Source organism: Penicillium roqueforti, assembly GCF_015533775.1.
Source record: "Penicillium roqueforti strain LCP96 04111 chromosome Unknown scaffold_37, whole genome shotgun sequence".
In the NCBI taxonomy this organism is placed as follows: domain Eukaryota; kingdom Fungi; phylum Ascomycota; class Eurotiomycetes; order Eurotiales; family Aspergillaceae; genus Penicillium; species Penicillium roqueforti.
Genome location: NW_024067601.1, coordinates 62593 through 85727, shown reverse-complemented (window position 1 = coordinate 85727; position 23135 = coordinate 62593). Strand labels below are relative to the sequence as shown.

General features: G+C 46.4%; 9 protein-coding genes across 9 annotated transcripts; 4 read left to right on the top strand and 5 right to left on the bottom strand.

Moving 5' to 3' along the window:
* Positions 1–2958: 2958 nt before the first annotated feature.
* Positions 2959–4347, top strand: LCP9604111_8791 (uncharacterized protein; the record flags this gene model as incomplete). Its single annotated transcript, XM_039076973.1, has 1 exon — positions 2959–4347. One exon carries the CDS (start codon positions 2959–2961, stop codon positions 4345–4347), a length of 1389 nt encoding a protein of 462 aa, XP_038925187.1.
* Positions 4348–4735: 388 nt separating this feature from the next.
* On the bottom strand, positions 4736–5468 carry LCP9604111_8790 (peroxiredoxin family protein; the record flags this gene model as incomplete). Its single annotated transcript, XM_039076972.1, has 5 exons — positions 4736–4771; positions 4825–4971; positions 5031–5194; positions 5260–5372; positions 5419–5468. The coding sequence occupies 5 exons, from the start codon at positions 5466–5468 to the stop codon at positions 4736–4738; spliced, it is 510 nt and encodes a 169-aa protein (XP_038925186.1).
* A 528-nt stretch (positions 5469–5996) lies between these two features.
* Positions 5997–8114, bottom strand: LCP9604111_8789 (DUF3405 domain-containing protein; the record flags this gene model as incomplete). The annotated part of the gene is made up of 5 exons (XM_039076970.1): positions 5997–6062; positions 6124–6952; positions 7005–7581; positions 7641–7885; positions 7969–8114. The coding sequence occupies 5 exons, from the start codon at positions 8112–8114 to the stop codon at positions 5997–5999; spliced, it is 1863 nt and encodes a 620-aa protein (XP_038925185.1).
* Positions 8115–9732: 1618 nt separating this feature from the next.
* On the top strand, positions 9733–11721 carry LCP9604111_8788 (uncharacterized protein; the record flags this gene model as incomplete). Its single annotated transcript, XM_039076969.1, has 10 exons — positions 9733–9795; positions 9857–9934; positions 9985–10191; positions 10255–10269; positions 10321–10350; positions 10407–10538; positions 10595–11247; positions 11302–11317; positions 11370–11552; positions 11611–11721. 10 exons carry the CDS (start codon positions 9733–9735, stop codon positions 11719–11721), a joined length of 1488 nt encoding a protein of 495 aa, XP_038925184.1.
* An 824-nt stretch (positions 11722–12545) lies between these two features.
* LCP9604111_8787 (sugar phosphate isomerase/epimerase family protein) lies at positions 12546–13769 on the bottom strand (the record flags this gene model as incomplete). Its single annotated transcript, XM_039076968.1, has 2 exons — positions 12546–13362; positions 13423–13769. The coding sequence occupies 2 exons, from the start codon at positions 13767–13769 to the stop codon at positions 12546–12548; spliced, it is 1164 nt and encodes a 387-aa protein (XP_038925183.1).
* A 392-nt stretch (positions 13770–14161) lies between these two features.
* Positions 14162–14698, bottom strand: LCP9604111_8786 (uncharacterized protein; the record flags this gene model as incomplete). The annotated part of the gene is made up of 1 exon (XM_039076967.1): positions 14162–14698. The coding sequence occupies one exon, from the start codon at positions 14696–14698 to the stop codon at positions 14162–14164; it is 537 nt and encodes a 178-aa protein (XP_038925182.1).
* Positions 14699–15558: 860 nt separating this feature from the next.
* LCP9604111_8785 (shikimate dehydrogenase family protein) lies at positions 15559–16542 on the top strand (the record flags this gene model as incomplete). Its single annotated transcript, XM_039076966.1, has 1 exon — positions 15559–16542. The coding sequence occupies one exon, from the start codon at positions 15559–15561 to the stop codon at positions 16540–16542; it is 984 nt and encodes a 327-aa protein (XP_038925181.1).
* Positions 16543–17435: 893 nt separating this feature from the next.
* LCP9604111_8784 (uncharacterized protein) lies at positions 17436–18942 on the top strand (the record flags this gene model as incomplete). The annotated part of the gene is made up of 8 exons (XM_039076965.1): positions 17436–17468; positions 17527–17668; positions 17719–18092; positions 18152–18220; positions 18286–18400; positions 18456–18624; positions 18674–18713; positions 18775–18942. The coding sequence occupies 8 exons, from the start codon at positions 17436–17438 to the stop codon at positions 18940–18942; spliced, it is 1110 nt and encodes a 369-aa protein (XP_038925180.1).
* Positions 18943–19243: 301 nt separating this feature from the next.
* LCP9604111_8783 (Zn(II)2Cys6 transcription factor) lies at positions 19244–21769 on the bottom strand (the record flags this gene model as incomplete). Its single annotated transcript, XM_039076964.1, has 3 exons — positions 19244–20741; positions 20795–21624; positions 21686–21769. 3 exons carry the CDS (start codon positions 21767–21769, stop codon positions 19244–19246), a joined length of 2412 nt encoding a protein of 803 aa, XP_038925179.1.
* Positions 21770–23135: the final 1366 nt, after the last annotated feature.

Below are 23135 nucleotides of genomic sequence, written 5' to 3'. Positions count from 1 at the left end.
AGATCCCATGTTCGTCAATTGATTGGGAGGGGGCTGGGAGCGCGAGAAGGCTTTCCAGTGTGATCATTTCATCTTTAAACACCTTTAAAACCGACTTCGGTATTGCTGTAGACACTATATCGACTAGCCAGTCGATAAAAACTCGGAGAAGGAGACACCAGAATCCCATAGTCATAGGTCGATTCCCCATTTTCCCCAGGTTTACTGATTGGCTCCATCCTTGGAGCCTGGTAAGGACCTGGTGAATTGTATTGAGAAGTCGTCCTCGTGGCTTTAGTAAATTTGAGGTATCTGGCGGAAGTAATGTCCATGTGTCACTGTACAACGTCAGGCTGCGGGACTGATTCGCAATTTGGGTCATGGGAGTCTCTATGCTGAAGATTGAGGGGAACTCCAGCCATTAAATTGATGGAAACATGATGGACTTGATGGGTGTACATACCGAGTAAGCAGGATGAGAGGTTGAAGAAGAGAAAGAGAGAAAGGAAGCAATTTCTGTGTATATATATACACTCCCCTCTATCAATCCCCTCTATCCTAACTTTGTCTTATAAGTTAAGAGTGAGACATGCAGTTATAAGTGATAGGATGCCTAGATTCACAGGCTCTTAATAACTTACTACATTTACGAAAGACTATGGTTACCTGATTTCTCAGTAGCCACACCATGGTGTTCTCCTCTCTAGCACTCTACTACTCCTAGTGACTCTGCTCTCACACCTGTTTCGCAGGCAGGGCTGTCGGTGCCCCTGTCCCTCGTGGCAGGGTCCCTCTTCAATATTGAGATTAGAAAGTTTGTCCTCCCCAGATCCAAGCCTCATTCGACTCATATTCCTTATCTGCCATATATAAATTCAACTAGCTCAATGTTATTCTGATGGTGAGTGAATGGTCACATGTCCTAGGTAATCCGCCATTAGACCCGTCTCGGGTGGAGCCTTGTAGTACCCTCTGTCTCCAATAAACAACCAAACACAGCCATCTAAACAGCAGTCAAAGATAACGGTTTGCATCCAATAATTGAATGTTGAAAAAGTTAACAATGGCATAGACTCTCTAGGGCTATATGTATAAATGACTCGAGCACCACTCGTGTAGCCCTTGCAGGCAATCTCCACGGAGGGGATGGCCATCGATCATATACCCAAGGAGGAAGAGATCGAGTCTGACAAGGTTGCCTTCATAAAGGGGATACCCAGAGATGAAAACATTGAGTCCAACATTTGCGGACGTGGACGTACTTCCCGGTCCGGAAGACAATGACCACTTTGAGGGAATTCACACCGGGGGCGATGATTCATCACCCCAGAAATGAGAAGCAAATTGCGAGATGTTTGTGCACTAGGAGATTGTACACTATGGTGTGGTCTATGTGATCCCCATGCTTGCTAGCTGACCGTCCTGTATGGTTGGTGTCGCTGTGTTGTTCTCGTCTTGCCTGCGTGGCCAGGCTGCCCATCGTGCATTTCCCTCTTCAATATCTGAATTTCTGACGCCTGTGGCGTTGGGGATCAAAATGCGGGGTATTACCCTCCCGGCGTACCGCCTACGTGACCATAGCTATCCGTACATATACATAGACATCCCGGTTACAGTTACGAGAATCCTCATTTCCTCAATTTCCTTTATTCCCTCCGCGAATCTCAAATAGAGCATCTTCTCTTTCAGACCATGATCCACTACTCGATGCTTTGCTACCACCTTACACATTAGAATCACTGGTACATCCGCAATTAAAAATTCCCGCCCGCGATGAACGGATATCTTCAATGAAAACTGACAACCACATTCTACCTTGGGCCGACCGCGGAGGAAAAGCTGTACGCGGTGTCACCTCCCCGCGACTGTTTTCAATAACAAACCCACGATCTGTTACACGATGTCCAACTCATAAGCACCCGCTAATGGCAATGGCCCAGGGTGATAACCCCTGAGCCATCATTCCCGGTGAGTCGCTGGAGCATATTCACCTAGCTACACATTCAAGATATCTCTGGGTCCGAATGGAACCAATACTGGATAAATAAGAGTGCCATAAGACATAATACAGCATTAGAAGCCGGATGTCTAGGGTTGAAAGATCATTGACGAAACTGGCGGCATCCGCGGGGGCTAACGTCGAAATGCCCGAAAGATGGCAGCGATCTGTTGATCAACGAGGGACACCAGACATTGCATTGCGTGTCGCTAACATGGTTTAGTCTGAGAGACAGAGACTCTGAGGTTTTAACAATTTTGTTTCTGCTTGCCTTGCTCTTGTAGGTGCGTCCAATGTCTCAGGTCGATCCTCCGTTCTCTCGGTCACCATCACCGAGCCCACTCGGGCTGATTCACCTTCATCATCGTCAATTTTTATATTCCCATGCCTCTCAATATACATTTAATATCTTCCCAATAGCTACTACTCGTGGCCTTTATTCCCTCTGGGGCGATGTAGATAAGAACCGTCTATACCTTAAAACATAGCGCCATGACTCTATGACTAGGACACCATCTTCAGTACAGAGTATCGTCGCCTGCACCACCGTGCACCTAGGTGGCTCTTGGGCTGTCAATTTCTGGCGCTCGAACCAAACACTTCCCGCCAATCCATGGGAAATTGTAGAGAACGTAATTTCCTTGGGATCTGTGATATCGATTAATGAATACAGTCGGAATTAGAATCCGAAAAAGCGGCAAACTTTCAGACAAACGGAATTAACTCGGTTTCAAGATGTGGAAACGATAAAACTTTGTAGATCCACCGACTTCGGTATGGTGCCCTAGCATTGGCCGGATAGGATCAAAGTTTGATCTTCCAGAAGTCCGTAGGTGGCCAAATCTGCGATAAAAATTGATCTTGAATACAATACTTGAGCGTTGCTTTAGTCCGTAATTAATTTCGTGGTTATATTCTTCGCTGTTTACCCGCGGTATTCAGTTTGGCTTAAGTTGTTGAAGTTATCCGAATGTGCTATCATGGACTTGATACTTCCTAATGACGTACTTCTCTTGATAGGAGAGCAGCTGGAACAGAGAGCAGACCGACGGAACCTCGTCTTTGTCTCCCATCACTTTCACAATCTTTTCCTCCCACTGGTATATCGAAAGGCGTCCATCTACCATTGGCAAAATGCCAATTCCTTCCTGCATGCATTACTGCAACGACCTGCGCTGGCGCGGGCCGTTCGGGAGCTAGACATAACAGACTGGCATGCAAGAAGCGTATCGGAAGATGAATGCAATGAAATTCGGACTTCAGCATCTTTGGTGGCATGGCTAGGTGCTGTGTCATGCTCAACGCTCGAAAGTGATCAATGGGCCCAAAGTCTCGGGCAAGGCCTCGCTGACGCCTGGATTGCGCTCATTCTCCCATTGTTAAGTCAGCTAAGGAAGCTTTCGCTGGCCTATACGTCAAAGTCTCCTTATTTGGATCAGATCATGCAAAGGGCTGTGGACTGCAAACAGCCATTTTCCGACCAGCCAGCCTTCCGGCACCTACGCGAGGTCTCATTGCACCACCGGGAAGATCTTGATCACAGCGAGCACCTGGAAAGTGGGACTCAACTATCATCAACTCTGCTCCTGTCATTTTTCCAACTGCCGTCTGTTCGTGCTATCGCAGCCAACTCTGTAGTGGACCCTAGCTCCACAAGGGAACCGACAGATTATGAGAAGCCACGCCTTGCCTTCTCCTCAATCACTGATATTGATTTCCGAGCAAGTAGTGGGAACTATGGCATGGAGATATTGGTTAGTTCATGCGCAGAACTGAAGTCATTTAAATACCAGCACTCGGACTCGCACATCCTTTCGCATGGTTACCAGCCATCCGCCTTCCATCGGTCTTTGATTCACAGCAAAAAAAGCTTGCAAATACTCTGGCTGGACCACTATGGAAGCCACTACCCGTTCACCGCTGCTGGATTGAACCAATCCCACGATGAGTGCTTTGGCTCCCTCGTCGAATTCACCGCCTTGAAAGAAGTGCGCGTGAGACTGCCAAATCTTCTGGATATTCGATACCAGAACGAACCAACCGTGCCTCTCATGGAGTGTCTACCACCGTCACTTGAGACTCTGTATATTGAAGGATGCGAGGAGCGATATCTGGGAATGTTGGTTTCCCAGTTACAGAGCGTGGTCAAAATCCGACAGACTCATTTCCCTCGACTCAAGCGTGTCGATATCGAGGGTGCATTCCAAAACATCCCGTCGGATGACGATGGTCAGGTTGCCAGCTCCGAATCAGAATTACCTGCTGTGATTAAGGACAAAATATATCAGGCTGCTGAACCTTTGCATATAGACTGCGTCAATGCTGGTTTGGAGTTGCATCTTCACGACCGTGCACTGTCACATATTTGATTATCTCTCTCTATTCATTAGCGAACTCCAGGCTTGCATATTCCAACATTTGATTTGACGATAGATACCATCTGAAACCTCTTTTTATATAGACCTGCCTCTTATTATTCACGACTATTTCAATACAGACTGAGAATTTGAACTTTTAGATCATTGGACAGACCTCCGACAGACCTCCCACTCTTCATTCCCAATTCAAGTGCTTGATAGGTATCATGCCGAAAATGTGAATTATTCTTAACGAATACACTGACCCAGGCCGCAGAGCGTGTTCGAAATTTTATATTGTGTATTTTTGTAGGCCAACACTTCATAAAGAAACACGCTTCTAATATATCATTTGCGATTGGATTGGAAGTGATCGGAGGGTATTCTATGGTCCGTGTACTTAAAGGGAAGCAAGAACCGCATCGGCACCAGACTTCTGTAGAGCTGTTAGCATCATACATCGCTAAAACGAAGGTTAAAATTCCATACCTTCACAACACCCCTTTCGGTCTCGATCTGGGCATAGCCGATCTTACCGTGATCGATAACGATCGCATAGCGGCCCGTACGGCCCGAGGTCTCATCGGCCCAGCCAATGCTCTTAGAAAACTTGGCATCGGGATCGGTGAGGAAGAGCTATTTTACAAAATCAATACAAGTCGCAGAAATGTGTGGGGCGGGGTTGTGCTGCTCACTATGTCATCTCCGCGGACTCCGTTCGCCTTGCCCCAGGCACTCATAACGAACGGATCATTGAAAGCAACGACCGCGACAATGTCAACCCCCTTCTCACGGAGCTTGGGCAGGTTGTGGATATAGCCTGGCACGTGGTTGATAGAGCATGTTGGGGTGAAGGCACCTTGGTTCACACTCACGTTAACAAAGTCCGACTTCAGCTACAGGGTGAGATAAACATCAACTTACCGGGAACTGAGAACAGGACAACTTTCTTGTTGGCCCACTCCTTCGAGGCATTGTAGTCGATAGGAATGCCGCAGGAGGTAATTTCACCACTTTCCTCGCTCCATGGAATGTACCTGGAGGAATCAGCATCATTCTTTGCGGGGGTCAGGATTTACCCACTTGAAGACAACGTCGCTGGGGAATGAGTCGCCGGGCTTGAGTGTAGTCATATTGAAATTATTGTGAATATTAGAGATGAGGGATATGTAAGAAAAAGTTGAGGTTTTGGAAATGGCGGGGTGAAGATGTCTCGACGTCACCTGTGCAAGCTGATTAATATGTATGAGGTGATCGCCCGGCGGAGCTCGCCGACCTCGGCATCCACCCTCCCTTGTCTGGGCTGGTTTAGATATGAATGAACTTGGAGTTTTAGTGATAAACATTATGACTCAAATGACTGTACGATTGATGATGAGCTATATAGAGAAAGGTGACAGGTCAAGCTCCCAAATTTCCCAAATAGGCACCGGATGAGCCCGCGTGGGGCTTAGTTTAGATATCGAGAAGCGTTGAAATTTTGGGTTTGAGAGGAACGATGCAAAGATGACGCCGTGAAGGGGCGAGCGATCCTCAGTTTTCTTTATACATTAAGTTTCAGACGAGAGCCGCTTTCTTCTTCTGATAAGTCTATGTAAGGGGAAAGTGTTGTACAAATTTCCGGAAATGAATCCTTAACACATGCATGCCATGACAGCCAACTATTTTTTGGTGTTCTTCACGGGGTGTAAGAACATCGGAGGCAGGCAGAGATCACTATGATCATGCTTTCCGTGTAGTGTCAGCAAATTTCAACAGAAAAATCAAGGGACCAGCGAAACCACTCACGTCGTCTGCACCATCGTAACCTAGCCAAGCTCGATAAATCTTTCCGGCAAATTGCGACCCATACATGTATGATATCTTCATCATGATATCATTGTGCTGGTTCCAGTTCCAGATACTATTCCGCCCAGCGCTGATTTTACCAGGCTTGCCTGAATTAGCTCGGAGATTGAGCTCAACAGGACTTGTTTCGTGCGCATGGTAAATGGGTTGAGGAATTTGAACGGCTTTCAATCCATAATAAAGAGCCCAGGAGGTAGGGCCCATTTCAGATGCTAGTCCCAGCCCTTTCTCAGTCGTATCCTTATGCATAAGGCGAAGTAATCGCGCCGAGACACGGGACATCGCGACAACAGATGCCCGCCGCGGAGTGCTTCCCCTCTGCCGGAAATTATATATACGGTTAGTAAGAAGCCAATCAGTATGCTGAGGGTCGAATTGTGGCAGCCAGGTGATCAAGTCAGCTTCCTCGCCCACGCCCCAGCTCCAAGACTCATCTTCCATATCTGCGCGCGGTGGCTCTGGTGCTTCAGCCCAAGCCTCGATGCCTTTTGCTGGCCGTGGTCCCCAGATACTATCAACGCCTGTCATGCTTTGATCTACCTGATCGGTAAAATTTTCCCAGTTCCCGTGGATAGCGGGCATATAGAAGTAGGAGTTGCGCTCCCATAGATTCTTGCGACGCTGTTGTTTTGCAAACTCTGTTGCCTGCTGGAGAAGGTCGTAGAAATGTCCCGTATAACGTGAATCCATCTCAAACTGCCAGAAAAAGTCGTATTGTGGGTTCAATCGTGAGAAAATCTGCATGGGCTGAAAGTATTGAAGCATGGCTCTAAAGATGGGTTAACGTCTCGAAGTTACTATAGAGAGGATATAAATCTTACTCGTGAATACCGATCATTGGGTACCAGTCCTCTAGTATCTTTGAGTTGAAGAATACTGCCAGATCCCGGAGCTCTAGCGGAAGAGACTTTTTAAGACTGTCCAAGTCCGCTGGATAAGGCAATTCAGTGTCTTTCGCATCAACCAAGAGGATCACCTCATATTCTGCGCCTGATAAGAGCGACAGCTCCATTATAATCGACCGGATATAATAAAGATCATCATTCGTGTATTCCATGTCGAGCCATGTGCGCAGAACCACCCCTATCCGTGGTTTGAAGATAGCAGAGGTATGGTCTCGGTTTGTCTCTCTCTTCTCTCTTTCATGACGTTTCGCTGTTCCTTCCTCTTGCTCCCTGTGCAGAGTCGATGTCTTCTCGCGAATATCCGAAGGTTGATACCGGTCTGCATTGCGCTGCAAACAGTCCTTTTGCAAAGTGGCCCAATTCACGTCCTGCCACTGTACTTTGTGTGTTTGATCTCCGTAGCCGTATGCTCCATATCGAGAATATCGGTCGACGCAGAAACTCCAATTGAGATTCCACGCCTCGTACGATCCAAATATAGGCGCTGGAAATTCTAGAAAGCTATCAGTGCCCAAGTCAAATGCGCCAGAATAGGTTTGGCTCAATTCAGACCTGACTGATTCCAGTGAAATCCTTTCATCGCTGTTTCCGCGTCCCTACGATCCAGGACTGAACCATTTGGGCCAACACATTGCTGATAGGTTCCCTTCCACGTGTTGTTCCATTCGCCGCTGTTATATTCAGGATACGGGTCGTAAGGTATGGACGATGATTCGTGCGAAGTTTTCAATACAAGCTGACCGAGACCACCCCCATCATAAGCAGGCCCTGAGCCTAGAAAAAAGGCATTTTTTCGACTGTAAAAAGATGAGCGTGTTAGCGACCGGGTCAAAGTTCGCTATCATGCGATTTGGACGTCAGGACAGGTGAAAGGACATACCTTGAAGCATGGATTGCTAAAGGTTGTTCCCTTGACCGAGGTATAAGCATGAAAATTGTAAATGCAATGACGAGAGCGATTGCAACGAGACTGCGCTTTAAAGAAGTCCGGAATAAGTGCCGGCATTTTTGCACAATGGCGTGCATTTTCAAGACAGGTGGTGGTTTGTAGGAAGTGGTTTAGTCAATATTCGTCGTCATGGTAGTAGTGATTCATTAATAATTAGGGATATTAGAGATGCGATAACCAGTTAGAGCGAGAAAAGGAAAAGGAAAAGGAAAATAAAAACATGCAGTTCCTACTTCGGAATCCAGCGGAAAGATTATGGCACTAAAACTGCATCTTAGACCCGGGGGCAACATGGGGCAACATGGGGCAATATGGGGGTTGCAGTGGGCCAGAGATAGATTTTCAAGAGCCTCGAAGCTCTAAGTGAACCATGACCATCCCAAAATGAGTTCAATCTTTTGAGACTAAAACTGCTCATCCTTTTGCTAATTGTGCGCCTCTTCTTAAATTGAACGAAGAATTGTGGAAACAAATTACTAAATACATAAAACGAAATAATACACGCTAGTATATATTAGTACCCACTAGCACAGCCTATCCTAATGATAATATCCATGGATAAGATCTCAATCTCTTTATAGTACGGAGTACACATATAGTAGCCACTCCATGCTTCGTACCTAGATGACTACGATGTATATGTAGAGGAGAGATCATAACGCGATTATATGAAATTGACTAGACTAGCTAATTCAGAGGAAAGGGACGCTGTCTAGGACAAACTGGGACACGTGACTACGTGTCCTAGCATGTACATACATACCTAGATAGTACCAACTGTCGCCCAACTCCACCTAGATTTAGCGTGGTATTTAACTCGGTATCTTAACATATTCAAACCAAGTTAATATATAAGAGCAGCTAGCATCATTAACAGTTATATAATTAGTCGGTTATTATACTAACTAACTAAGAATTAGCAAGATTCAGAGACTTGTATATCAGAAGGGAGGAATTTGAGAAATTCCATATAATGCAGCCTGCGGGTTCAGTACTGAAAAGTGAGTGGATCCCACATATCACATACGGATTTTGCCATGCCACTTCTTGGAAACCAACTTAAAGCGAGGTAAGCCTCGTCAAGCCTTGTCGTGGCCGCTTTGAGCCCTCCGCAGTATTTACAATATCCAAGAAACAGTCGCACGATAAAATCGGATTAAATTATAGATTTCTCCCCTATTGTCGCCTTGAAAATTACTTGAACTACGATTGGAACATTATCGACATCAAATCGAAAGATGATAATATGGAAACTCCAGAATGGCAAATTGTGGCATTCATTCTTTTAGTTTTCAACACTCCAGATGCAATGTGAGCTTATCACTGGGCACGGGCACCTATATTCCTGACTTCTAAGTGCATATCCGGCTTGTCAGTCGAACAGCCCGGCTCCGGTCAATTCAAAAATACCCCGGTATCCTAGCAAAGCATCACGCGGGGAAGCACGGATTGTTTCATACTACATTTTCTACCATATTGAAATTTATATTCTCCATTAGGATTAAATTCATGGAATTGGTTGGATATTGACTGTGGAACCCAAATTCCACAGATGCTGACCCTTGACTCCCGCAACTAGAACCCAGAATGTATAAAGCTGCATCTATCCTGCATATCTAGATGTAAAAGTACTACTTTGCAATATTAACTGGGATTCAGTCGACTGATCTAGAGGTCTTGGCTACATTGGATATCATGTTCGAAGAATCCATTCAAGGCAAAAGACTTCGCCTTCTTGCCCGGCTGAGTTGCTCTTTGGTGTGTCCACCCACATATTGATCAAGCCCAATGAGAACGACCCCTAATTATATTGAGCCAGGCCTTTCTTGTTGAGGGTTACCAGGCTGGAATTCTCGGAGGAGTGCAAGATACCAAACCATACCGTGATGCACTCGGAGTAAGCTGCCTCCAACCAGTATTGTATGTTCTCTGCTGACCTTCGGAAAGAACCCTGAAGGGGCGGAGATAATCCCAATGATCGCATCTTCTTACACACTCGCAGCTACTGTAATGTCTATTGTGGTGGTTGTTGTGGGGATGCCTCTAGGCCGCCGAAATTCAATCCTACTCGGCACGGTGTTGATATTCTTCGGTGGCATCATTCAGGCAGCATCATACTCGGTAGCACAAATTATCGTAGCCCGGGTCATATGTGTAAGTCTGTGCCCTTTCATCGACGTGTCCCGAATTCGAAATTAACATATGGCTACCTAACAGGGTTTTGGTATCGCGGTAAGACAAGTGCAGCTTACGAGACTATTCCATTTCTGATGTCTCTCGCAGTTTATTACATGCAATGTCCCTATGTATATGGTACGAGCGTCCCTCCTCTTGTTGACAACTACAACTGATCTGATGCAATGATCTAGTCTGAGATGAGTATCCATGCCAATGAGCGCGGCCCCGAGGTAGCGATCAACTGCTCTTCGCTCCTCGCAGGTATCGCTTTATCTTACTGGGCGGACTTTGGATTCACAAGAATGTCAAATCAGCTATCCTGGGTAAGGTTATAAATTCTCGTTGCTAAAACTGGGAACTAATAGTTGAATTGTCAAAGCGGTTGCCTGTTTCCATCCAATCCATATTTGCTCTCTTTTCAGCAGCCGGCATTTTCTTCTGTCCGGACTCACCAAGGTGGTATTATGCAAAGGGGCGAACTGCTGAAGGCGATATCACCCTGGCAAGACTATACAATGTCTATCGTGTTGACAATAGTGCTCAGCCCGAGAGTGCTTCCATGGAGCTTGTCAGAGCTGAGATTATGCAGAACCTCCAGCTTGAGGCGGAACAAGAGAACCGACTCAGCTGGCTAAGCCTTGTTTGGGACAACACCCCGCTCCGTGTTGGCCGTCGGATAAGGATATCTTTTATCATCCTATCCATTCAACAAATGATGGGAATCAATATCATGGTTTACTATATGCCGCTAATATTTTCGAACGTCGGCCTCTCGAGCTTTTTATCGTCGCTCATTTCTGCTGTTGCATTGACAGTCCAATTTACAGGCTCACTGGTCACTATTCCTACAATTGAGAGGATTGGCCGGCGTCGAATCATGCTGGTTGCAGCTGCCGTTCAGAGCTGTTGTATGCTTGTTTTCGTGGTTTTGAATGGTCTTCCTAGTAAGACGGAAAAGACCCAATGGGCAGCCGCTGCTATGATGTTCCCATATATGTTCATGTACGGCTGGGGATGGGTTACCTGTCCGTGGTAAGCATTCAAAGCTGTCAAATTTGCAATGCATAAAGTTGACACTTATTCTAGGCTATATGGACCCGAGGTATGATTCTTCGCTGTGCTCGGCACGCCTAATCTGACTTGAATATCCCCAGATCGCTCCCCTCAAGTATCGCCACATCGGAGCCGCAGTTGGCCTGTTCGGGGAGTGGCTATTCAGTTTTGTGACAGTAATTGCTGGCGGCATCGGGCTCGAGACATCCGGCTGGAAGATATGGATTTGGCCCCTTATTTTCAACGTGCTGGGTTTTGTCTTCGTCTATTTCATGTGCCCTGATGTGAGTGCTCTACCATCGAAGCCCAAGAAGGCGATCTTGCTAACTCAATATCAAATAGCCGACCGGGAGAACTCTGGAAGAAATTGACGCTCTATTTGACACGGACTTCAGATTACCACACACTTCCGACGAGAAGTTATCAGTGCATCAAATTGAGAATACGGCTTAAGTCATCAAATGAGATGCCTTTGGAAAGAAAGGCGAGCTTGTACATGTGACGTCGCTTTTACTATGCTATCTAAAACTCGATATTCGAATATCCGTTGTACCAGAACCAATATCCTCGTGCGTTGCGGAGATGTATATGTGGGGGATTGTATCAGGGACCCCCCCCCTTGGTTGTTCCAACCCCCCTTTGGCTAGTTAATAGGACCTTCCCAGCCCGAGATTTTAGGTATCAGTTATTTCTGCCAGGTTGCAAAGTGGGAAGCGGCTTGCTTATATATGGTTGACCTTTTACAAACGTTGCAAGCTTCGAACCTTCTTGCTGAGCAATCGCAAATACCTATATAAACAGGAATAAGCAAGCAAATAACTATGTTGTATGCAAATCGTAGGAAAGGTGGCCAGGAAAGCGGCCAAAGGTACGGTGAGCCTTTATAGTAGGCGGTCAGTTTATGCCTGAATTATCGGGCGGATTGCATTAGCCAAAGGGGGGTCGAAATAACCAAGGGGGGTCCTTGATACAATTCCCTACATATATATGGACCTATTATTCCCTACCTTAGTAGAGATCGAGGAAATGGATGTTTAGAGTTTTTTATTTTAGGTACCATTTGTATTGGTATACTATACAAAAGGTACCTTATTTTGCAATTTTTATCGTTCAGCGAAAATTATCGTTGACTGGGGTACCAGTGGGCGCCTGGCACGATTACTGCTTCGCAAACAAATGGTATTGGACACGGCATTAATACTAGTGCAAAAGGAGGCTCTCAACTCCGGTATATATAATTGATCATATTCAGCAGGGTTCAAAATATATGTTCTTTTTCATAGCTTGTATTTGTGTTCATGTGGCTCTAGCCGTCGTATTACTTGTGCGATAGCACTCTTACGTTCACCGCGACTTTGCCAAAACGCCGGAATGGACTTTGTAGTTTCGCATAAGAGGCGAAGAGCGTTGATTCCTCTGGAAGCATGCTCCTCCGGAATCATTTGTCCTGGTTGATTCAGTGATGCATTGAACACCTCAAGCGAGATTGGGCCTCGGTACCCGGTGCCAAGCACAGCAGCTGCGACAAGCTCAACAGGCATATATGCACCTCTAGACTGCTCCATAGGATATAGCCGATGACTTCGCGACCATGGAAGCAGTGCTGGTGTATCTGGGTCAGTTGGAGGAAGGAAAGTCGTTGGGTTCATCAACTCCGCATCGCCACACTGGAAGAAAAATATCCGATCACCCGGTACCGTCGAGACCAATGACGCGAGTGATCCGGTAAGGACTTCTAGAGATTCCTCTAAGGTTGGGTAAATCCGCCCGTGGCCAGCAACATTGTACGGATCAGCAAACTCGACGGCGAGGATATTGAAGGCATCCACGATTAGTCCAACGTTGGGGCGGTTGGCAAATCGCACCACTTCCCATGAGGCCGACCATGTGTTTCGAGTCGCCCAAGATAGGCCTTCGTACCCAATTTTTAACATTCGCCCACCGTCAGCCTTTGCGTATGCGGCCGCCATGTCGCCCAGTTCCGCGAGATCTCGTGCCACTGTCTTGAGATCAGATGTCACACCCTTATCCGCGCGAATATTCGCACACATGAAGACGAGATCGGTGTCAAAGGCGCGCATGAACGGAAAACGTCTATGTAGTAGGTTAGTATAGATCGCCGTTATGTCATTATCGAGGTAAGGTATATCTCACTTGGCGACTAGATCGAAGGTAGCCTGGCGTTCTGTTGGATCTTTGATTCCTTCAATTTTCCGAAGAGGCTGGGTGCAAGCAATCCGCATTCCCAAGGACTTGACAAGACGAGCCAACTTTTGAGCAATCTGCAGATTCTCTGAAGTGGGTTCCCAAGGCTGGTCTCCTGGCAGTCCATGTTCCTCCAGGTATGCAGCCCAACACTCATCAAACAAGTCGATCCATTGATATCCCGATTCAGCCGCGGCTTTCAAGCGTGGTTCCAAGCGATGCTCTCTCCAGTTGCCGAGGGACAAGGTGGCGATACCCAGTGGGTTGGCTTTATATGGAGGCCAGGATACTGTCATAGTTCCAGGTGTGGTAGATTTTATGATTTTTTTGGTTATGAGTCGCGTCAATTAATACAACAAAGGGATGCGAATATCTCGAATATCCGACCTGAGTTGACGCCACCTCCACAAACCGGTGTATTTTTTAATGCACCGAGTGGGGTAGTCTATCATTCTTATGAAGGTACTGTATTATGTATTAATCAATCAAAGGATTCAGAAGGATTCAGATAACAATTGATTCATATATTTTAAGTTTTATGGGAAGTGCCCCAAGCTTAAGGGACTATAAGGTCAATCAATGTACAGACACCTAAACGAATCTCAAGTTCCCGCACAACCAATTTTTCAACTCAAGGCTCTTCAATAAAACGACCGTTAACCGCATGATATCCTTAATTCTACAGGAACTAGATATGTGACATGTCTAAAACAGGAACCGGGAGTCCGTCCTTGGCCTTCAAAGCTGTAACAATAGCCTCGCAGACGGAGACTGCTGCTAGTCCATCCTCGGCCGAGCAAATAGGATCTTCTAAGTCACGAACCACTCTAGCCAAATGTTCTGCTTGTTGTTGAAACGGAATACCCTGGGCGACTGGAAGCTTGACGCGTGTCATTGGAGTTTTCCACCCAGCCTCTTGGCGATACCTGCCCGTCGTCTCCGAGTCGTAGGTCCAAAGAGTGTTGTCGGGGACAACGATAGTCCCTTTCGTGCCCAAAATGCTATAAATATCCACTGGGATCTCTGCCTTTGGATACAAAGGATTGTCGCCAGTAGCAGACTCCCAACCGTATGGGCTAGCCACATTGTCACTCACCAGAAATGTGCCAACAACTCCGTTGGAAAATTGGGCCATAATCGCTGCCCCCTCTTCAACGATATCATCGGCCGCCACAATTTCGTGTTTCCTTCTGGGTATGGTGTTTATGGCCCATACACATGTCATCCTGGCACCTGTGAGGAAATGAAGGGCATCGATATCATGCACAAAATTCGTCCAAATCGGCCCTCCTCCGGCGGACCGCGTTGCCCGCCAACTAGCAGAAGTAAAATAGCCTTCGTCTTTCTTCGCAGTCCACAATCCCGAGATAGCTGTAATCTTCCCAATTTTTCCTGTTTCGATCACCGACCGTGTAGTTGACAGCGAGGGATGGAATCTGCGGTGGTGTCCCACAAGGATTTTGCAACATTTTTCATTTGAAAGCGCAAGTAACTCGGTTCCAGATTTCGAATCTGTACAAAAGGGTTTTTCGATGAGTAAGGCCTTGGGACGTGCTCGATAGATGACATCTATCGCTATGGAAACATGGAGACTCGAAGGGACGCATATCACGTAGGCCTCTGGTGGCTTTTGTAGCGCCTTCAAAAGTGATGCAACAGACTCGAAGTGCGGAAGAGACAAGCTCGACGCCAATTCGCGTCCCGGGTGGTACGGATCAACAATTGCCACCAGTTCACATGTTGGTGAAGACATAAGATGCTTGACGTGCAAAGGAGCTATGGTACCTCCCCCGATAAGAGCGATGCGAACCTTCGGGCTTTCTGCCATACTGAAGACACAAGACAACTGTTTTTGGATTCACGTAGAAGGCGTATGAACCTAAACAATGTGGGGATTAAACATTCATTAGATAGAAGATATAATTCACAGTTTGATCCCGGTCAATATATCAAAATGCCGACAAATATGAATGCGGGGTCATCGAAATTCCCGTAAGTTGTCTTCCTAGATTCGTTGGTATTATTTTCAATGATTTCTCTCGTTAGTCCCTCCAACCCTACATCTGGTCCATACAAACACCAAATATGGATATCCTCAAGCAATCTTATGCTCACGGCAGCTCCCCGTTACCATCGAACGCAGCAGTGACTCAGTATCATGTCTATCTTTTTGGTAGTAATATCTCCAAATCACTATCGCCCTTGATACACTCTATCCTATTTCGCGCCAACTCAGCCTCATGGGAATTTCACCTCAGCCAGACCACTGACGGGAACATATTCTGGAAGCAATTACGTGACAACACATGCATTGGGACCACAATCACGATGCCGAACAAGGTGTCCTTTGGCCTCCTACTCGACGACTTGACCGACGAGGCACGCGTTATTGGGGCCGTCAACACCTCATTCGTTCGGCTTGATGATCGTGGACAGAGAAGATATATCGGCACAAACACAGACTGCATCGGTATTCGCGATTCTATTCTCTACCGAATGCCCCAAGCGGCTGCCATGGCCAAAGGCCGCCCGTCGATGGTGATTGGTGGTGGAGGCGCTGCGAGGAGCGCAATTTTTGCCCTCTGGAAATGGTTTGGGTCCACAAAGATCTATGTTGCCAACCGTCTCAAAGCCGAAGTAGATGCTTTGATCACCTTCTTTCAATCGACGGCACCGGATATGACACTCCAACATCTCGCTACTGTTGAGGAAGCTGCAACCTGCGAGGCTCCTTATATTGTCATCGGGACAATTCCAAACGATACACCAAAAGAACCTGGTGAAATTATTTGCCGTCAAATCTTCGACACCATTTTGCGCAGGAAGAACAAAGGCATCGTAGTAGATATGTGCTATCTCCCATTGCCAGTGACTTATTTGTATACAAATGGACAGCAAAATGGCTGGGCAGTCATCCCAGGGACCGAGGTTCTAGTGCGTGTTTGCATAGCACAACATATTCTCTGGTTGGAGAAGGATGTCAATAAACAAGGAGTGGAAGATGCGATTTCAGCTATCTGGAAAGTTGTAAATCAGGGGCAAAGTGGTCCAAAGGCTTCGAAGATTTGAATTGGATTTTTAGCGTTGAGACTTTCATTGAATACTCACCTACTCATTCTTCATTCTATTATTTTCTCCTCCCTTGGCGTAAAACAAGTATGCATCTCATGAAGTGTGCGCAAGTGGAGATGGCTGCGGGTGTCATCGATTCCTTCGAGATAGTATAGCCCTTTAACTAACTAGGAAGGAGTTGATGCCTAGATGCCTTATCTTAGAATGGCAGAAAAATTCTATTGGCACTCCCACATAGCTCACCGCCACTATAAACCTATACCGCCTACCTAAAACGCGCAGTATACTAGTATAGATTTCATAGTATGAATTCATGGAGTTTTTGACCGGCAATATGTTAAAATTAATCATGGGTGGCTAAGGGTGCAAAACCTTATGTCCAGTCGCTGTACGGAGTACATATGCCTTAATAATCGAAGTACTCCCGAGGTCTGGTTCGGAGAGAGAGCTTGCCAGCCACCTCCAAAAATTGAGATGCATGAATTTGTATGGTGCCGAAAGCTTCATTTATTACATGGATCATTTATATTTGTATAGAGCAGTGTAAAGAGCGGTGCTAATGAAGGCATTCAGGGACCAAAATGCTTCTTAAAAAGGGGTTTGAACGCTGGGGTATCAAAGGAACAAAACAAAATATACATGTCACTTGAAGATTTTGACTCGTAGTAGCAATATTTACCTCTGGTTTCGGGCCTAATTCCGATCATTAGTGCGACTGTTTCCCCGCAGTTGTGATTGACCGGGTGACAAATAAATAGCCCGGTTAACTAGGTGAGGATATCACTAGATGCTACAAGATATAGAGCGGAATAAAGGCGCATTATGTCCCAGCGAGAGAGCTTAAATTTCTCTTAAACATTTTTTAACTTTGTTGCTGGGTCTGTATCACCATGTCTGCATCGCACATCTCCCCTCTCGCTCAGGTATGCTTCTCTGGTTAAACCAAACCCTCGATGAGACTTTCTAACAACAAACAACTAGCCCATTACGTTGAAACTCTCTGGGAAAGTAATCCGCAATCGTTTATATCGCACACCTCTCAGCGAATATGCTTCAACGTATGACGAAAACAACGTGGAGAACTGCGGCAAGCCCATGGACCGATATGCAGAGCTATATCAAAGTATGATCGGGACTATCATACCAATAGGACTAGTGCTAACGAGTACACAGAGCTAGCCGATGGAGGCGCGGGGCTTATTTGCACTGGAAACATCCCCATTCATCGCGACAATCTCGAAAATTACAACAATGCGGTGTTGGATCCCAACAATCCCTGGGATCCGGTCGCAGCTTTTACTCCCGCGGCCAAAGCAGCCAAATCTCGGGGTGCAATATTCCTCCCTCAGTTACAATTTCCAGGACGTCAGGTTCCGGAATTCCTGAACAAAAATCCCAAGTCATCATCTGATCAGCAGCTTGAACCTTGTCTCAACAAAACGTATGGCAAGCCCTCGCCGTTGACGAAGGCTGAAATCAAGGATCTCATTTCGCGATACGTGTGGGCTTCTGAGGTCCTTGCAGAGGCTGGTGCAGATGGTATCATTGTGAGTGTTTGAATCTATTCCTGACTTGTTATGAAAAGCTAAATGAGGCGTATTGGTAGCTGCATGCCAGCCACGGATATATCATGAATCAGTTCCTGTCGCCCAAAATCAACAAGCGAACAGACGAGGTATGAATGTTAAATTCCTCTCCCCCTTGCAATCAATTAATGCTAATATTGACTAAACTTTACAGTATGGCGGAAGCCTTGAAAATCGGGCACGCTTTATTTTGGAGATCGTCAATGCGATCAAGGCTAAACTTCCATCGGACAAGTTTGTGATAGCAGCGAAGTTGAACTGCCAAGATTGTTAGTATTTCCATCCCATATTTTGAAGAAAAGCCTAATGGGAAGATATATGTAGTCATCGAGGGAGGCCAAAGCTTTGCTGAACAATGCGTTGTGATAAAATGGCTAGAAGATGCCGGTGTGGACTTTTTTGATATCTCGGGGGGAACATATGCCTCTCCTGCATGGCGTGGCAACATCATGACTGAACTTGCAGAGCGTCCATCCCAAAAACAGCGTGGAAGGTAAATGATTTCAATTGCTTCACTGTTTTTATATGCTGACTATGCGAAGTTACTTCATTGAGTGGGCGCAGGAGTTGAAGAAAGTGCTGGTGAGTATATTACATGTTTTCTGCGACTTGTGATCAAATAAGCTGATTGACAAATCACTAGTCTCGGGCTGTGATTGGAACTACCGGTGGCTGGCGTGATAGCCATCGTATGGCGGAGGCTGTGGAACGTGGAGACATCGACATGTGTGGTCTGGGTCGACCTCTCCGAGAAGATCCCGCCTTTGTGAATAAGGTGCTTCAAGGGGAAATTCGCAGAAGTAACTTGTAGGTTGATACTCAGTGATCTGAAACAGTCACTGTAACCCACATAATATATTCAATGGGATGTTAGGAATCCCGCAAAGAATCATATTTTCTTCTCTTTTTTTCACTTATAAGATCACTAAGAATGTACCTTTGACCCTTCATGCAGACTTTTCCCATTTAGTTCATAGAAGCCATTGTAAAATCAATGCTAACCTGACTGAGAAATACATGGTTTATGAAAGCAGTAGATTATTGCCAGTCATTGGACACTAAAAATGCATAAACAATAGCTATGCTTTTCAGATTTCTATTTGCCAAAATTGTTAAAAGACGGCCCCAAATCCAGGCCCGAACATTTCCCGGAAGAAGTCAGCAAACCCCTCATCATTTAGATCCCCCTGGGTAGAAATTGACGCTGTAGTCAGGAAAGGATCGTAATCCGAGACGAAAGCCTCGTATGGCTTCGAATGGGGGGACTTCTGTGGCATAAATTGACTCGCTTCGTTATCAAAGTCTGTACTGGTGTACGACGCATCCGTTCTGGTCTGGCGAAGTTGACTTTGGGCTTTCAGTCCCGCCGCTCTGGCTCTCAGTATCATCATGAGGTGTTGTCCAAGTAACGCTGCGATTCCAAATCGATGCGGTGGAGTTGTTCCTGCACGTTCTAATTGAATGGCAAGTTGGCTGAGTAAAGCAAGAAGTTCCACGTCATTTCCGGCGCGGGATCCATACACGGTGGGAAATAGCTTCAAAGCCAACACGCCGGCGTATGATATCATAGCCCAAGTTGGGGCCAACATGCAATATAATGGCTCCCCAATATGATGCAAATCGCGCACGGCGACCTCGCAAGAATTGACTGCAGCCTCAAAGCAATCCAGTCGGATTGCATCCATATTTTGGTCCCAGTTTATGGAACCGTGAAGGGCAAACGACAAGGTCCAAAGCCTCCCGTGGAGATAAACATAATGGAGGAAGATATGGGATAACTTTTCAGACGGCGATGTGATTATATCGGGCATTGGATGTGACAGCCAAAGGTCACACCACGGCCTCAGAGTTGTATCAACCATTTCTCGTACCCAATGGGGATCAACGTGTGTCAAATGAGCTTGATTTTTTAGTTCATTTTGTAGTGATGCTAGAATGCGTCGCAAGGTGATAAATGCACATGTGTGCTTGTCTGTAGGGTCCGCCAGATGATGAAGCCACCAGCTATCAACACTTTGTGTCAAGTCCGTTTCCGGGAATGTGTGAATTCTACCGCAGGCTGCACTGTTCGCCCGTTCCCATAGTAGAATCCTTAGCCAAGTTCTCTCGCGATTTCGTGCCATGCGTTGATTATCGGTGTGATCCTTTGGGGGGTACTCCAGTAATAACCGGGACGAGTCCTCTCTTGGGAGTGGTGCTGGGGCTGCATCTTGGGTTCGGTAATAGGAAGCACTGAGCGTGTTCAGAGGTGTCGCATCTTTGGCACTAGAATCCTGATCTAGGCCTAGTTCGGCTGCTACACCAAAGGCATACATTGTGTAGAGCCATGAGCGTTCCTGTGACAGTGTCTCTGCGGGAGTGGCCGATAACAATGAGATATAGTAGCCTTGAACGATTTCAACCGACTTATATCCACAAGTATGAACGTGTTTCGAGAGTTTTTCGCCATGAAGGCGTAATCGCTTTGCGACTGATGCTGACTCATGATCGAATTGGGCAGTTAAAGCCAGTATCCAGGTGAACAAAAGAGCCGATCGTGAACGCACGAAATCTGGTGTATGAAGCATCGGATCTAGGATTCCGTTGACTGGATGCAAGCGGCTGAAATATCTAGAATTAATCAGTGGATTTATATTGACAGTGCAGTTAATATTTGGACTTACATTGGAAATAGATAATAGACCTCAGCCATGGTCACCAAACCAAGGTCCACTGGGTCAACATCGGGGCCAACATCGCGTAGAGGCACTTGAGGAGATGACTTGAAATAGTTCGAGTAACGGTATGGGTGCTCAGAAGGACCGAGCAGAGCATCTATTCCTGCTTCAAGGGTGTCTCTGTCCAGTTGTAGGCCAAGTGACACGTAGCCTGGCCGATGAAGCAGTTGCCGACCCAGGCTTGCTCCAATGGACTGGCTAGCCGATGACTGTGAAGTAGAAGGTGTTTCGTTTGTTTCACAGGAAGTGTTGGCAGACATTGACTGTAGCTCCAAAGCTTGGGCGGCGTCGGAGGCATCTGCCAGCAAGGCCAAAGGATTACTGATTGGTTCCCGGTTGGCTTGAGAGAGTTCGCCGCTGCGGAATACAGGAGAGACAAGTTCCGCTAGCCGCTGATTCTCTTGTATAGCTGGCAGAGTCGAGTTAAAACATGACGCACAAGAGAGTTCACTTCCTAGCTCTGGTGATGTTTTGGTGGGGTTGGTTGTCTCGGCTGAGTGGTTAGAGAATAAGAGCTCTAGAATCGGCTCTTCGCTTGCGACGAAATCATCCATCTCATGATTCTCGCCCGTATAACAGGTTTTTGCCTTCTTTAATTCCGACTGCATTTTCCGATAGGCTTTTTCAAAACCTTGATAGCGACCTGTCGCACCGCGCTTCCTCCCAAGTTTTCTCGGCTCTGGGATATTGCACTCGCGGTTGGTACGCTTACATCGTTGGCAAGGTTCTGTCAAGTTGTCGCCCTGTTGCTCCCTTTGTGGGCGGATGCATCTCATCTGAAAAATATTTTGTGAGTAAGTATGTATATGACTTGGGGTCAAGGATTGTAGGGTATACCTTCATTTTCCGACATGCCTCACACGCGGCCGCGCTGGCGCGAGTTTGGCCAGAGGTATTATCATCCCCAGAATATGATGACATTGAGGCTCTAAGCATCAAATAAATAATAGGATCGAGGTAGTCAATGGAAAATGTTTGTTTGATTTAGGGAGAAGAGAGAGTGTGGAGAAATAACAAAGAACCCCGGAATTTCAAAAACTGCGGGGAAATTTTCGGCTATGAGATAAGTTATAACTCTACACGCCTCGACCTCCGTCCACCTCCAATGTCGTTCCAGTTACAAAACTGCTCTGCTCCGATCCCAGGTACCATGCTGCATTGGCTATATCCACTGGCTGGCATAATCGCTTCATTGGCAACGAGTCTTCTACTTGGCGTAGCCGCTGGCGGGAATCTGCGCCATTTCGAATGCTAGATTGAAGCCTTGTTCATGTTAATATTGACCTGGGGGTTGATTTGGGTCAACATACATCGACGTGTTTCCCACAGCAGGGGAAATACAGTTGAATCGAACAGCTGGAGCATACTCAAGAGCCATTGTCTTGGTTGCTACCTAAAAACGCGTCACTATCTGGCGCATCCAAGAGCTTCCCGTTTTTCACTTACTTCTACGGCTGCTTTGGAAGCGTTGTAAATGGCAAATCCTGGCCGAGGGCGTGTACAACCCGTGCTGCACCAGTCAATAACTTCATACCAGAATCGGATTGGCTGACCCACCTCGTTATGTTGATAAATATTCCATGTCCCTGCTGCATCATAACAGGCGCAAAGACCTGTGCACTTATAAAAACCGGCTGTATAGGTATTGTCAAGCTGTTATCCACCCACAGCAGCTAGGGCATCCTACTTTCACGTTGACATTGAAAGTCTTCTCATATTCGAGGAGACTCTTCGTGTGGATGGGCTAAACCATCGCATTAGAAGGGTGATCGCATTCATGGAGGGAAACATACAGATGGGTCATGGGTAATTCCTAGTTGGGCTGAGTCAACAAATCAGATCGTAATGTTGGCTCTTTGGAATGTTCTCACCAGCATTGTTGACCACCACATCAACTCTACCATGGGTTGTCTGTGCCAAAGCTAGGGCGTTCTGCCATGTCTCTGGGCGAGTCACATCGCCAAGGAGAAATTCGATATTCTGGTCGGCTCGCTGCTTACTTTCACCTTTCACTTGATCCAAATCTAATATTATGACCTTGCATCCCTCTCGACTAAAGCGATCCACGATAGCAGCACCAAATCCATCAGCGCCACCTAAGAAAAAGTCCCAGTTAGTCCAGAGCTGACCGGATGGGATGGATAGATGAACCTGTAACAATCACCACACGTGGAGTGTTCATTTTCGCACGAAGAGGCATAGTTCACTCGATTTATTTTCGTAATATGGGCGTTTTCTTCCGCTCAATTTTCTTCTTATGTTTTAACTGCTTAAATCGGTATCTCAT